Source organism: Alosa pseudoharengus, unplaced genomic scaffold (assembly GCF_046254945.1).
Source record: "Alosa pseudoharengus isolate Yale_2024_CS ecotype anadromous, Long Island Sound unplaced genomic scaffold, YU_APseudo_1.1 YU_APseudo_1.1_scf_16, whole genome shotgun sequence".
Lineage (NCBI taxonomy): Eukaryota > Metazoa > Chordata > Actinopteri > Clupeiformes > Clupeidae > Alosa > Alosa pseudoharengus.
The window spans coordinates 23,992,256-24,006,838 of NW_027468630.1; the positions used below are offsets into that span (position 1 = coordinate 23,992,256).

At 45.7% G+C, this 14,583-nt stretch overlaps 1 protein-coding gene across 2 annotated transcripts in view; it reads right to left on the bottom strand.

Annotated features, from left to right (window-relative positions):
* Positions 1–6,832: 6,832 nt before the first annotated feature.
* rab28 (RAB28, member RAS oncogene family) overlaps positions 6,833–14,583 on the bottom strand; it is a 31,826-nt gene continuing 24,075 nt past the window's right edge. The window contains exons 5-7 of one of the 2 annotated variants that reach the window (XM_076287502.1): positions 10,590–10,693; positions 9,963–10,040; positions 6,833–6,948 (exon numbers count right to left, since the gene is read on the bottom strand). In XM_076287502.1, the coding sequence (XP_076143617.1) occupies positions 6,856–6,948; positions 9,963–10,040; positions 10,590–10,693 (275 nt within the window). In that variant the 3' untranslated portion in view covers positions 6,833–6,855. Of the gene's footprint in view, positions 6,949–7,074; positions 7,941–9,962; positions 10,041–10,589; positions 10,694–14,583 lie in introns of those variants that run through there. The other variant, XM_076287503.1, reaches the window with a different exon arrangement.

The window sequence follows — 14,583 nt, forward strand, 5'->3', positions numbered from 1 at the left end:
AATAACGCATCAGTTTCATTGCCAGAGACTTGCACTGAATGGCACTTAAAGGCTTTGAAAAGGGCCTGTATCATGTTTAGGGTTGGTAATATTTTGGGCACAAAGGAAGGTGAATCACAAAGTGAGTGAGGACAGTTGCAGGCAGATTTGAGTAATGACCTTGTAATCTTCCTCTCTCGTGACATTTCTAACCACACATTTTCAACGGCCTTTTTTTTCACCAGTCTACTGAGGAGCCAAACAAGCAATAATACTCAAAGTCAGGTCCACACCCAGCAAATGCAGCATTGTTCAGACATGCCACCCAAGATAGGATTTAGGTGCAGAGAGGAGCACGATGTAAGTGCCTGATCATTTTGTAATTACAGGGATTTGGGCTTTAATAATCATATCAGTGTGGCGGCTATTAAGATGGGATGATCTATATCAACCACCTGATCCACACAACTCTCTTCAGTAAGAAGAGCTGCCTTTCATCTGTTAATAAAAGGCTTTTTACATTAATCACAGGCCTGCCTGTAAGGCTGTCATCTAAGCTTTGGGGCAAGAGTCACACATACACACACACACACACACACACACACACAGAGAGAGAGAGAGAGAGAGAGAGAGAGAGAGAGAGAGAGAGAGAGTGAGAGAGAGAAAGAGAGAGAGAGAGAGAGAGAAGAAAGAATTCCACACCTCAACATACACAAAGGAAGCTCGTAATTATGTGTAAGTACACATAGATCATGATTAAGATTCTTAACAACAGCTAATTACCAGTGCTTATTTTTATAAAGCTGCCACAACAGTCATTACCGTTTCCTTTTAACAGACTGTAAGTGAAACGTGTTTATGAGCTACGAATGAACAAGGTGAAATATTTGAGAAGTTACTGTGCAGGCTGTCAGGACAGGGATTTAGTCTCCATGGTGAGAGTGTGCAGACGCTGGCTTGCCCATCCTCTGAACAGACAGACTCCTTATAAATATAACTCTTTGATTGCCCACATCCTCATCTCCAGAATAGCCTGTCCGCCATGGAACTATGGAACTACTACAACTAGAAAAACAAGTGCTGCTGTAGAATAACAGAGAGAGCCGTCTGAAATCACATGTTCACACACACACACACACACACACACACACACACACACACACACACACACACACACACAGGTACAGTATATGCATTCATAGTTACATTGTGCAATAATGCATACATACATTATGCAATGCATGGATGCACAAACACACACATATGCACACGCACACACACAAATGCAAAAACACACAGACATACACCCTCACTCTCTCTCGCATACACACATACACACACACACTCACACACACACACAGAAAGAGAGGGAGAGACCCTGCCTGCCTGCCTGCCAGCCAGCGTTTCCTGTCACATGGCAGCCCTCATATATAGCCGCTGAAGTCTAACCGCCTGTATAGGAGACTTGGCAGAGCCTCTGGTGGCTTTAGTGGCTTCGCTTAACTCACACGGACACCCCAGCGCCCAGCTCCAGCAATGCCATCTCAGGACTGCACACCCCCTCCCCACCCCACATCCTGCCCTCCCCTGCCCTGCCTTGTCCTCAGCGGTGGTTGTGGGTGGACAGGGGGCCAGCGTGCGGGGACTGGGTACTGGTGCTCATCAGAGAGCTCTGGGGAGTTGGCTACTGCCCGCTCCTGGTCTGGCCCTCCGAGCAGGCCTCCGTCGCCGGCGCTGCCCGCTCAGCTCACCGCTCCCGTCTTTCGTCTCTCGTCTCAATCCACTCTGTGGGTCTGGCACAGAGAGAGTGAGAAGGGAGAGAGAGAGAGAGAGAGAGAGAGAAGGGAAAGAGAGAGAGTGAGAAGGGAGAGAGAGAGAGCAGACAGAGAGAAAGGACAGCATGCACACTTACCATATTCGGTCTCTCTCTCTTCCTCTCTCTCTCTCTCTCTCTTCCTCTTCCTCCATACCCTGCTGACCTTGGCTAGAGGCATGCTGTTCACTGTTTTCCCCACTCTCCTTGTGTGTGGCTTCTGCTGTCAACGCTAAGCTTTGGCCATGGAGTAGAATAACCCCGAAGAGAGAGACCGGGAGAGAGTGTGACAGATATGAGGAGAAAACAGTAGGAAGCCCCGCTACACTGGGGTGTTGGGAGAGGCATGCTGGGTAAGTTCCCCTTTGCTCGCGGAGGCCGTGAGCATACATACAGTATGTTGGTTTGCGAGGTGGAAGAATGACTGCCTCAGAGACAACCCATGCAAGCTACGCAGACTCAGGGGAAAGATGAGGGCATGTCAATCCGGAAGCTGGCACATTACACCACTGTAACATTCCCATGCAATGTGTCAGTGCTCAGGAGAGGCAGTATACAATGGTCTGGCCACCCAGGCATAGGGAGCTCACTAAGTATGTTAACTTTGTCTTTTTTACTATCTTTCCCAATCTCATAAGGTTTTCATTAACTTTTTTTAATGCTTAAATACCTTGGGTGAGAGGAGGGGGAACAATAGCTCTCTCTGTGGTGGTGTTTTGTAAGATTCCTTTGCGATGCCAGTCAACCAGTTGCAAGTCTAGAGGGAAGACTCTAAAATGGATAACTGTACAAAGGTCTACAGGATCACGTTACAGGTCACATATGAGGACTTTAACAACGCACATAAGCCATGGCTCAAGTATAATGTCACAGTTAAGGTTTAGGTTTGTCTGATGTCACTGTTGTTTAGGCTATTTATTTATTAATTTGTTTGGCTTTGTTTTTTGTCTTTATTTATCATAAGATAAAATAAGATAAGATATACTTTATTGTCCCTCGAGGGGAAATTTGTCTTGGGCTGTGAGTCATTCTGACTTTGACTTAATTGCATGTCTAATGGTTTGTAAAGTGATTTTTTTTTTTATATGATTAAACTTAAAACAAAAAAATCTGATTCCTATCTCACTCAAAATATTTCACAACTAACAAACTTCAGAGTGCGACAGACTTACAAATTAATCTAGATCCAAAGCTCCATTGACCTCTGCTCATCTGTCAAAGTTTCAGCCCTTTTTCCTCGCATTATTTTCCGCCATATATTATTCTTTCCTCACGTCTTTTCGCAGACTTTGAGTGTTGTGGGTGTTTAATCTGGAAACGGGCTGCAGTTGTTTTCTTTACTAAAACACCTGTCCAAACAGCGGCAAAGCCAAGTGCGAGTCCAGCCTGTCAGTGCTGGTGACAGCTTCTGACAGAGACGCAGCGAAGAAGAGAGAGACAGAGCAGACAGAGAGAGAGGTCTCTTGTTGACCACTCAAGCGAATCAGCATGCACGTGTTCACCCGCTCTGGATGGAGTCCAGATGTTTTTGAGGATGCACACGGTAGGCTTATGTGAATAAGTAGGCTATGGCCTGTTGTTGTTACTATTTCGGTTACTGGTCGATTGCTCCCCATGCAATAGCAATGGCAAGTCGATATAGCTGTAACATAAAGGCTGCAGCCCCGCCCGTCTTATCAAGTCAAAAATAAGCCATAGGGCCTAAAATATCGCGTTTCCCTCTCATCAAACACAACCTTTTGCTATGAACACCCAGCTTTCAGTGAGATAAGCCTTACCTGAAACAGAATCTCACTCGAAGCTCAGTGAAGGCGACAAAAGACCACAACTGCTTAAGTGATTAATTAATACAGCTTACAGCAGTTTAAAATGGCGTTTGTATCATCTGTCTAGAATGGATTTTAGGGCTCCTTTTTTTACGGGGCTTAAGGCACAATGGAACGCCATCTCATTAGCCACTATCCGTTTGACAGTTCTGTTTCAACGAGTCCTCGTGGGCTGGAATTACAGGTAGGCTACTGCGCTTAAATTTCAAACACACACCACTGTAATATGTTTAATCTGCTTTAGCCTAGCCTACTTGACCCTGCCTTTCACAAACACGCCTTTTTTCATAGTTGAATCTGACCAGGCCACCATGATGAAAATTGCAACTTGACATTTAGCCAACACTGAATAAATGCTCTACCTTGTATAATAATGGCTTTATATCCTTTTTCATGCCAAGCACAGGACTGGATCACACAGTTGGAAGTCAATTGGTAGCTTAATGCTTAGGCCTTCTGTGGCGAGTGTGGCCTACATCAGAAAAGGCTTCAACTTCAAAACTCAGTAAAGGAAGAAGGCGTGATTAAACATTGAGGTGAGTATAGGCTATGCTAAATTCTATGAAAGTCAACTAAAACCAATATTCTAATATAGTTGTCTTGCCCTTAAATCACAATCACAATCCCACTTAAATTGTAACAACATACTTAAACAAAGGCCTATAACAAGCATTAAGAGAAGGAAGTTAATTTATACGATTACAATTTTATACGCACATGGAAAACACACACATGTACATTTATTTTGTGTTGTAACATTTTAATGAACATTCACAAGACTTTATCTAAATGTACAATATAGGCTATACATCCAACTCTGTATAAACATCTGCTGGGTGGTAGATATTGGTAGATTCAAAAGATGTAACTGCAGAAAAGCATCTCAATCAAAAGAAGCTTTCCCAATGAAATGCTGAAAAAGATAATTGCAAAATAGTGTATGTATGCGTATATAGGGTGCACCATAGAAAAAATGATAATTTAGATGTACTTTACAAATATGTACATTACATATAAGGCGAACAATGTGAATTTCAAAACTGTCCAACCATATGGAGCATACAGTATATCTGTTGTCTTTGTGTCGCAACTCCACTACACACAGGTGTCTTCTCATTTGGTCCCCATAATGCTGGTTTATACATCAACCCCCATAAAATAAGAGGTGACAATATGGAAATATTTGAGCATTAACAATGTTTAAAGCTGACCACAGTAATAAAAAAATATTTCAGTTGATTAAATATTGGTCACAGAGGAGGAAAAAAATATGCCCATGTAATGTAAAACATCAGATTTGTCTCCATTCAGTCTACTATACATACAAATCATTAATTTCTTCCCTAAGCCATGCTATAGAATGGTATCTTTGAGGTACAGGAAGAACCGTAAAGCATTTCATGTCACAGCCGTTCTTCACTGCAGCCTTGTCTTCTACACACACATCCAAAGACTAGAGCATCTCAGTCAAAGTGTTCTAGTTTAATACTTTCATTGCATCTTACGTTACATTATATGATTCCCACAAGGTGCTTCTCACATTAGGTGACTGCTCATTCTCAAAAGTCAACATTCATGATGAGATGTGACACCTTTTAACACAACTTTACATCCAAGCAGATTTTATGAAATACCTGTTGACGATAGAAATACAAATTTTATATATTTTTTCTTTATTTTAAAGGAAAAAAAACAACAAATAACTATCCAGCTTTAAAATAAATGCTATTTTTTAAATGCACTAATTGGCAAATGAAAGCACTAAAAAATAAAATAAACAAACAAACACATTTTCCTTCATTATATTAAAACAAATATATAAGAAATAACTGAATGGATCTCCATGCACACACCCAGTTTTGGAGTAGCCTACCACCGAGGCAGAACTTCTACTGAAGTCAAGTCATTCACAGCAGCCATGTTCCCCTCTCACCCTCCGAGGCTGAACCGAGTCTACGGAGGAAACCCTACCTCGGCAACCTAGCCGCTGAGGGAGGGATTACGGACATGCAGTCAGCCCTAGTACAGGTGATGGACACTAGAACGGCCAGGTCCCCAGACATCGCTACTGCACTAGCTAAAATAGAAGGATCATAGGTGACATAATAGTACCAGGAAGGCAGTTAATCTATCCTTCCAACAGCCAAAAATATAGATGATTTCTATATGTAAACATCAACGGTCATTGATCAACAGTGGTTCGGGATGGAAAAAAATTCTACTTTCCAAATGGTTGATGTTTAATTTTTATGAAACTATGTTGTACATAGTATTTGCTTTCCACTTCTGCTAAGATGAACCAACGTTTGATACAAGAGAGAACAGCAATCTTGCATTTTGATGGACTGTATATGTATCATACATTTAGTGAACACTTGGTACTTCCCCATTGAGAAGACTCGTTTTTTGTGGTGGTGAAAGGGGATAAGTAAATAGTGTGTAGACTGGATTATGCTGCACTGTCAAAAGTTACCTTGTTCCTTTTTAAAGATTTTGAGTAATTTGCGGATCACAGAGTAAAATCTTCACATTAGTAGTGCTTGTTCCCCACAAATCTCCTGCAAACTCCTCAAAAATAAAACACTGTTTTATTGTCTTCTGTGCCTGTCTGAAGACATGTTCACACACGTGTGGCATGATGTTTGATGAAGAGTGGGTCTGTAAGCTCGGAAATGTTTGTGTGTGCTTAGGTGTGCCTTTGTGTACATGGATGCAAGTGTCTGTGTACGTGCATGTAGGTGTTAAAGTACGCTTGACCGAAAAAACAACAAGCGAGAAAAGAGAAGTTGGGTGTTGTCTGCTCAGGTATCTGTGTCTGTTGTCTGTGGGTATGTGTGTGTGTGTGTGTGTGTGTGTGTGTGCGTGCGTGCGTGCGTGCTTGTCTGCGTACGTGTGCGCGCGCGTTTGTGCATGTGTGTGTGTGCCTGTGACTGCATGTGTGTGTGTGTGCGTGTGTGTGTGCCCGTGAGTGTGTGTGTGTGTGTGTGTGTGTCTGCATGCCTGCGTGCCTATGGTCTGTGAATGTGGCTTAGAGCCAGTCTGTGGGAGCAGCCCGGTAGAGGGCCTGGCTGCCGTAGTTGATTTGTGTAGCTGGCCTGTAACGGAGGTGAAGAGAAAAGGAGTGTGTGTGTGTGTGTGTGTGTGTGTGTGAGGGGTTCCATCAGCCACACGGAGAAGACAGAAGAGGAGAAGGAGCTGGGGGGGGGGGGGGGGGGGTCGGGGGGGTGTAGGTAGGGGTCACTGTATCGTGCACATGGAACTGCGTGGGGGGTTGACCGTCCTGGCCATGGGCTCCTGACTGTAGTTCACAATGTCTGCCTTCACCACTCTCTGGAGACACACACACACACACACACACACACACACACACACACACACACACACACACACACACACACACACACACACACAAAGAGAGACAGAGAGACAGGAGAAAAAGCATCAGAGAGCTGTGTCTATAATTGACTATTCATCTTGTGCCTTCGCATAGTTTATACAGTGTGTTCACAGTCTGCTGCTACAAACCTCCATTAGTGGCACGCGTGTGTGCAATACCTCACGGAGTAAAGACCTCCGCTTCCTCCACATCCGTCTTCTCACGCGCATCATGCTAAACACTTAAATCCAAATAGTCTACATGCCTCCACCCAGTTGCATGATCTTAATAGCACGCAATATGCACATTTGGATGACTGAATTGAGTGTAGGAGTATGCAAGACTGATATTTATGTATTGAACATGTTGGAGGAATGTTATGTTTTTAGTTTAAATTTTGTCTGTGTCAAATAAGTTTCAACTCAAATGGTTAAATGAAAAAGTGCTGACACAGACTGCTTACTGGAATCAACTATACTTAAAGGCCATGGTAAAACTACTCCAAACTCAATAAATATTTATATTCATATTCTCATTTTTTTTTCTACCTGGCAGTATAATTATTCCATTCATTTCCTGAACTCAATGAAACACAAACTATAGCTACAACTAAAGACCAGTATCTAAAATGTATATTTGAACAAGAAGCTTGTATTGGTCGTCAATGAGGAACCTACAGGTGTTGCTAGCTTCAAACACAGGAAGCTTGAGGAAGCTACAGGAGTTGCTAGCTCCAAACACAGGAAGCTACAGGAGTTGCTAGCTCCAAACACAGGAAGCTACAGGAGTTGATAGCTCCAAACACAGGAAGCTACAGGAGTTGCTAGCTGCTTTGGTTGGCACATACTTCCCACTACTGAACAGAGCAGATTTTGCTCTGAGTAGACTCCTGAGGAATAGGCCCTTCGTCCTGGGGATAGTCCACCAGCTCAGCTTTTACAATCCTCTGCCCAGAGGATCCGACAGGGGCAAGAGGAAGACCGACAGAAAACAAGACAGTGAAGGTTGGGAACAGAGGGAGGGAGAGACAGAGAGGCTGATGAATGATGAAAAGTAATACTGAATGGACAGTGAAGTGACACTGATGAACAACACATGAGAAATTAAGAATATAACAAACGAGAAGACAAAAACAAGGAGAGTTCAAAAGAAAAGAAAACAATAGAATAATTAAAACAAGTGTTACACATAACTATTAGTGAACCTGGACAGTGCCTCTGTATGTATACAGACAGGACACGTGCGTGAGCATGTACTGTAGTAGAAGGGGCTGAAAAATGAATGTGCTGCCCAAGCGTGTCGTCCATCGTCTGACCAATCGGCCAGACCCCTCTATCTGAGACACACCCCCACCTCTCCCTGGCCCCAGACAGACACTCGTGATGGAGTGGGCTCCCAGGCCGACGCTATCAGCTCGCGGAGGTCAGGACCTCCATGTAAAGCTCTCCAAACTTCACGTCGCTTAATGAGACTTTAGCTAAACAACCCCCCACACATATACACACGCACACACACACACACACACTCAGTACTCTCACTCAGCTAAAACTGACAAGTCTAGCACACACTGGGCCCTCCTCATCTGTCTGTGCAACACAGAGAAATGATGCACTGTGGAAGAGCAGCACTGAGTGCTTTGGAGTGCTGTGGACTCCAACAGACTTTTGCTGCGATAACCTCCTATTCGGAAGTAGTTCCAATATTTACCCTATGACTGAGGAAGCAAGGTCTTTCCGAACGCACTTTAACGTCCATGCTCTGGTTGGGACCCGTATCTACCCTCTTCCTCCTTACTTCTCTCTCGGGAAGCTCCACCGGCCTTTTTGCATATGGCCCTTCCTTTGGGGATCTTTGTCAGTGAGGAGACTGCTGTCCAGTCTGAGGGATCAGGCAAGCCCACTCTCTCTGTGTGTTTAGGTGGGATTAAAGCACTTGCTTTTATTTGAGACGGCCATCACAGAGGCTGATGGAGTGAGGACAGAGGTCACCTCGCACCCCCACACATCCCCAACCCATCCAGTGTGTGTGTGTGTGTGTGTGTGAGAAAAAGGGACTGTGTGTGAGTGTTTGTGTGTGTATGTGTGATAGTGGCTGTGTGAGAGACAGAAAGAGCATGTGAGTGTGCATATGTGTGTGAGAGATTGAGTGTGTGTGAGAGATTGAGAGTGTGTGTGTGTGTGTGTGTGTGTGTGTGTGTATACATTGCCCATCAGTGCAGATCCATCCCTGTGGGGGTCAGGGCCCTGGTCTCTCCCATGTCTCCCGACTCTGCCTCCCTAGCCTGCTTGTCACCAGAAGGCCGTATCAGACGCAGGATTAATGCCTGCGTGGGAGCCCCTCACCCTCTAATCCCACCGCTCGCTCTCCTGGGCCAGCCTGAGGTGGGAGAGGTTGGAGGTGGATGTGGAGGGTGGTGGGCCGGTGGGTCTCGGCCTGCTGAGGCAGCAGATAAGCCCAAAATAAATCAGAGGGTCCCTGTCGGAGCCTGCTCTCGTCCCTCTGCTCCACCACCACCCTTTGGGCTGACCCGAGACCTCTACCTCTGGTGAAGGGTGTGTTGGAGGCCCGGCAGGTCAGGCTGCTCAGACTGCATCAGCGGAGCACCAGCGGACACACAGCAGGGCTGGTAGTGAGACATGCACGCAGGCACACTCGTGAGAGGAGGCGTACAGCAGGAGGCCCACAGAAGGGGAGAGAGGGAGAGAGCCAGTGGGTTCACTGGAGAACTTATCGCTCGCCTGATCAGGTCTGTTTCCTTCCAGATCACCGGCGATGCGAGTCCACAGATAACGCCAAAGCCAAAGCCTGACCCCACCTGGAGTTCATAATGTGTTGTTTCCAGGGTGAGATGTCAGATCAGGCCAGATCTTCCAGGACTTCTCTCACCGTCTCACCAAGGGGTGTACTACCCATAGTGTTCCCTTTACTTCACAGGAGTACATGTGATAGGTGAGACGCAAGGACTCACCTGAGACTGTTCAATCTCAGCCTTGTTGAGCTTCACACCTAAAATTTCTGCTGCCAATCTCTGGAAACATAGATATACCTGGAACAGACGCAGGTAACAAGATAGGATCAGGTGCAGCAGGCAGACACACTTAAAAAGCCACTTCAAAAGTAGTTTTGGTAGTTTTAAAAAGTACATTTGGTCTTTGGTATTATTATATTTCAATTCATTATCATATAATTTTAAAATTTCTTATTTTTAAGAAGCTTTATTGTCACTCCTACATTTTCATGTAGAAGCGACATTTAGTACTCAGGTCCCAGTTGATTAAACAAAGCAACCCCCCCCCCCCAATAAATAAAAATAGTAAAACAATTACAAATAGGAATCATGGGTAAAACAAATGCATCATTCTATCTAATAAATATATATCGTTGCAGTATGTGCAGTGAATGACACAGTGAATAATTTGTAAGCCACTTCGGACAAAAGCATCTGCTGAATACCTTCTCCTTAGAAACAATTAATCATAGCATGAATTGGGTGTTTTTCGCTAGTCTATTATCTCTGGATCCGGCATCCTGCGGTGTCAGTGAAGATGACGGATGATGAAGGAAATGATTCACATCGAGTGGGTGAAATACTCACAGAATCCCCCGTTTTTGCAGACACAAAATGGCTGACCAGACCGTTCTCTTGGCAGAAGCGCTGGTGCTTGTCCACCTTCACCGTCCGCATGTGCTCCAGATCAGCTGGGAAGAGAACCGATTCATGAGGAATCCGTTTCAATCATTAACACTGCGCCCCCTCAAGAGGCAACACATGGTAACAGCAGCAAGCAGGGCTCAACATTAACTTTTAAAAGTGGTTAAAAGTGGTTGCCAGCTTGGCAACCAGGCATGAGGTTTCGGTTGCCACTTAACAATTTGATAGCCAAGGGCAACCGGGCAACCACTAATGTCGAGCCCTGACAGCAATGAAGAATCCTCTGACAAGCCTACAGTTTAGATCACAGATGCACAAGACACACTTCAGACACAGCAAGTTAGAAAAGTTTGTTATACTGACAAGCGAGCCCCTGAAGGAAGACGCATATTTCCAACTCCAAAGACCTAGTGGACATATTACACACTTTAAATACATTCCAGAGAAAGAGAGCTAGAGCATGTAAACAATGCTACACTGAGATGGGTCTCAATGGCAGACAGTGTCAGACAATGGGACTAACCACCCATCAATGGCTACACTGCTTGGACTGACTGCTTGACGGGGGGCCCACGTCTCAGCTAAGATTACGGTCCCACACCCCACCCCACCCCACCCTACCAGCTCCACTTCTTCAGTCTATAGAGAGATGGGACAGCACTTCCCTGCAGGCATACACCTTTACGCTTTACCCTCTCACTGACCCGCACAGGGGCTCTGAAGCCCAGCGGAGACCATGGGCCAGAGACAATGTGGAGAAGCCAGGAGACAGTTTGAAAGTGTAAACACATCACTCACACACACACACACACACACACACACACACACACACACACGCACACACACACACACACAATCCATGTTTGTAACACTGCAAATGAAGATTTGCTTGTCAATACATCCTGGAACCAAGAACCAAATCAGTGCAGTGGAGTGGGGGTAGATTTAGTGGGGGGTGGGGTGGGGGGGGGGGCATAATGACAGCGGAACGCTCTGCTGTTCTGTTATGAGGGCTGCAGAGTGGCACCAGACGCTCACTCCCACACACTCAAGCACAAACACAGACACAAACACACACAGAGCGATGTTACGGCAGGGTCATCTGAGGGTCAGGGGGGGAGGTCATCTGGAGGTCGTAAGCAATAGCTTCCTTCTCCCTTTCCTGGCTTTTGTGAGGAGGCCTGGCCACACCCAGTATCCAGTACATATGTGTGTTTGGGAGCCGGGGGAGTTTGACGACTGTATGCGCGGTGTAGCGTTTCTACCCTACCCTGCTGCCCAGTTCCTCTTTGTCTGTCAGATCATTCTTGCTGTCTTACTGTCGTTGTTTACCCTGTTCTCATGCCCCCTGGTATGAGTGTGTCTGTGTGTATGTCTGTGTGTGTGTGTGTGTGTGTGTGTGTGTGTGTGTGTGTGTGTGTGTGCATGTGTATGTGATCAGTTCTACATATATCACACAGACACACACACACCCACGCAAAATGAAAAGGTAGTCCTGCAGCCTCAGCCTCTTTCCGTGCAACACTAAAACCTAAAATAACTAGTTTCCTTTAGAAGAGATATTAAGGTTCTCACACCCAGATACGCCTAGCCCATACATTTAGGAGAAGACCACATCTAACCTCTCTCTCTCTGTGTGCATAAACACAAGTGTCCCAGCACCGTCCGCTGGTTATTAATTCCTGTAATTGAGCATGGCAGCTCCCCGCACGCTACCAAGAGGTAAACGGCCGCTAATCCTTTGGATCCTGCACACTTGGGCAGGGTTATCAATCACCTGTCAGGGGCAGATTAGCCAACATTAACACAGCGTGCCGAGAGAGCAGGGGCTCGTCAGGGCTGATAGCGTAAACCTCTCACTGATGAGCTCGGGCCAGAGTGGTCTGGGAGGGGAAAGCCTAGTCTGGTCAGGATACAACGCATAGCCTCAGTGGATACAGATACACACACACACACACAAACACACACCGACAAACAAGAAAAGACACACAGACACAAAAAGAAATGGAAAATAGTAGGTGAAAAGGACACCAATGGCTGAAAAGTGCAATAACGATGAAATAGGGCAGTGATATCAGTGTTGCTAAATCGGGTCGCTTTATAGGCAACTTATGCCTCAGCATAAAGTTGAGGTCCAGAAGTCAAGCTTATTTCTGCTTTGAGTCTGGCGAAACGGGAAACCGCAGGTTGTGTTGACCATTCTGCAAGGCAGGAATGTCTGACAAGTCCTCATTCATTACAAATAACAATGCAGTAATGTGTGACTTTAGAGCAATATTTTTACACAGCTATTGTTACCGCGCTAGCCAGTGGCGCAGCCACGCCGACGTCTCTCCATGTGTGCTTTCGACGGGCGCTGTGACACGGGAGAATAGGCATATGTTATTCTGCTCTAGCTCTGCCCGTCGCCTGGAGAGTAGAAGTTATCACGTTGCCGCTCACTGGGCCCACGCGAAAACAAGGGAGGCCAGGAGACCTGAAGAGCCAGTGAACGTTTGACAGTCCTCCCCGACACAGTAGTGATGTATGAAAACAAACGTGGGGTTAAGGTATGTTCAAACTCCGGGAAACAAACCCCTGCATTCGTTTTTTTTTTTTTTTCCTGGTCTAGGTTTTTTTTTCGTGGGTTGTTGTTGTTGTTTTCATGTCTGGTTCAAACATGCACTTTACGAGCAAGTGGGTTAACGGACCGTGGAGGGTTTTGTTCATTCATAGATGTGAGCAAGTAAGCACAAAGCCTCAGGCGCAGCGCATTGAATGAAATTGCCACAGACCAGCCAACGCATACAGTAAGAGGCTACATGTCAACACACAATTTAGCCCATAAAGACTCCATGGGCCCACTGCCAAGCCTACACCACAAACAGCTTTGAACACCAAAACGCTTACTGACACACATTGCATGATGAGGCGAGACAGTCCCAAATCTAATCTAAACGCATCTTCCGAGCGCAAGGAGGAGCGGCTGGGGCGGATGTGTCCCTAATCCTGCACTTTTAAGAGTCGTCACTCCCCCCCCCCCCGACCCCCCTCACCACCACTACTACCACTAACCCCCTCCCGTCTTCCTCGGTCTCATTTCCAGTGAATGCAGCCCCCTTCACACTTATCAGTCAGACTCAATCTTCTGCTGACGATCTGGTTTCTCTCAGTGGCTGACAAACTGTATGCCGCGCTAGCTGGTCCCAGGAAGCGCGGCGCAAACACAAAATAAACTGTTTATGTGTGAGCAGTGGGGAGATAGCGTGACGGATCGTTTACCCGCGGCGAGACCGATGGCTCTACCTCGCCCCCGTCACCAGGCCTGTTTATTCTAGGCGCCGCCATGTCGGCCTGGCATTCGAGGGGAGAAAAATCAGCTGAATATTCCTTGCTAAGGGTCCATTCTTTTCACTTGATAGACAGACAGGAGGAGGGGGGGGGGGTGAATATACCTGTATCAGGGTGTTTTGAAAATGGGAATGTTTTGATGCCTTCAATTCTGAGTGCAAATGTCAAACAAAAATGTGAGAAAAATAGACTTTCATTCAAGATTTTTGTGCAAAATATTATTTCCCCAAACTTTATAGGCTGATTGTAATTTATTTTTGATTGGATTTGTCATATATTCTCAATTCTCCCTATGTCCTTTGTTTATGTAGTGTCTAGTCCACAACACTATGGATTTATATTATTATATCTACCTATTTCCTCCCTGCTAATGCATGCAGCCACACAGGTCATCTCCACAGGGCCCCTGCAACGCAGCGCTGTGTGGTCCACAGACATCGTGAAAACACACACCATATACACACAATCAGGGGTGACAGCGAGCCTTGTTCCCCTGCCCCGACTGCTGGGGACGAAGTGGAACATTTAATCGAGCGAGTTACTGCCCACGAATAAACTTGACATAACACAGTTAATGGCCGCCAGCCTCATTTAAGACAAACAACTG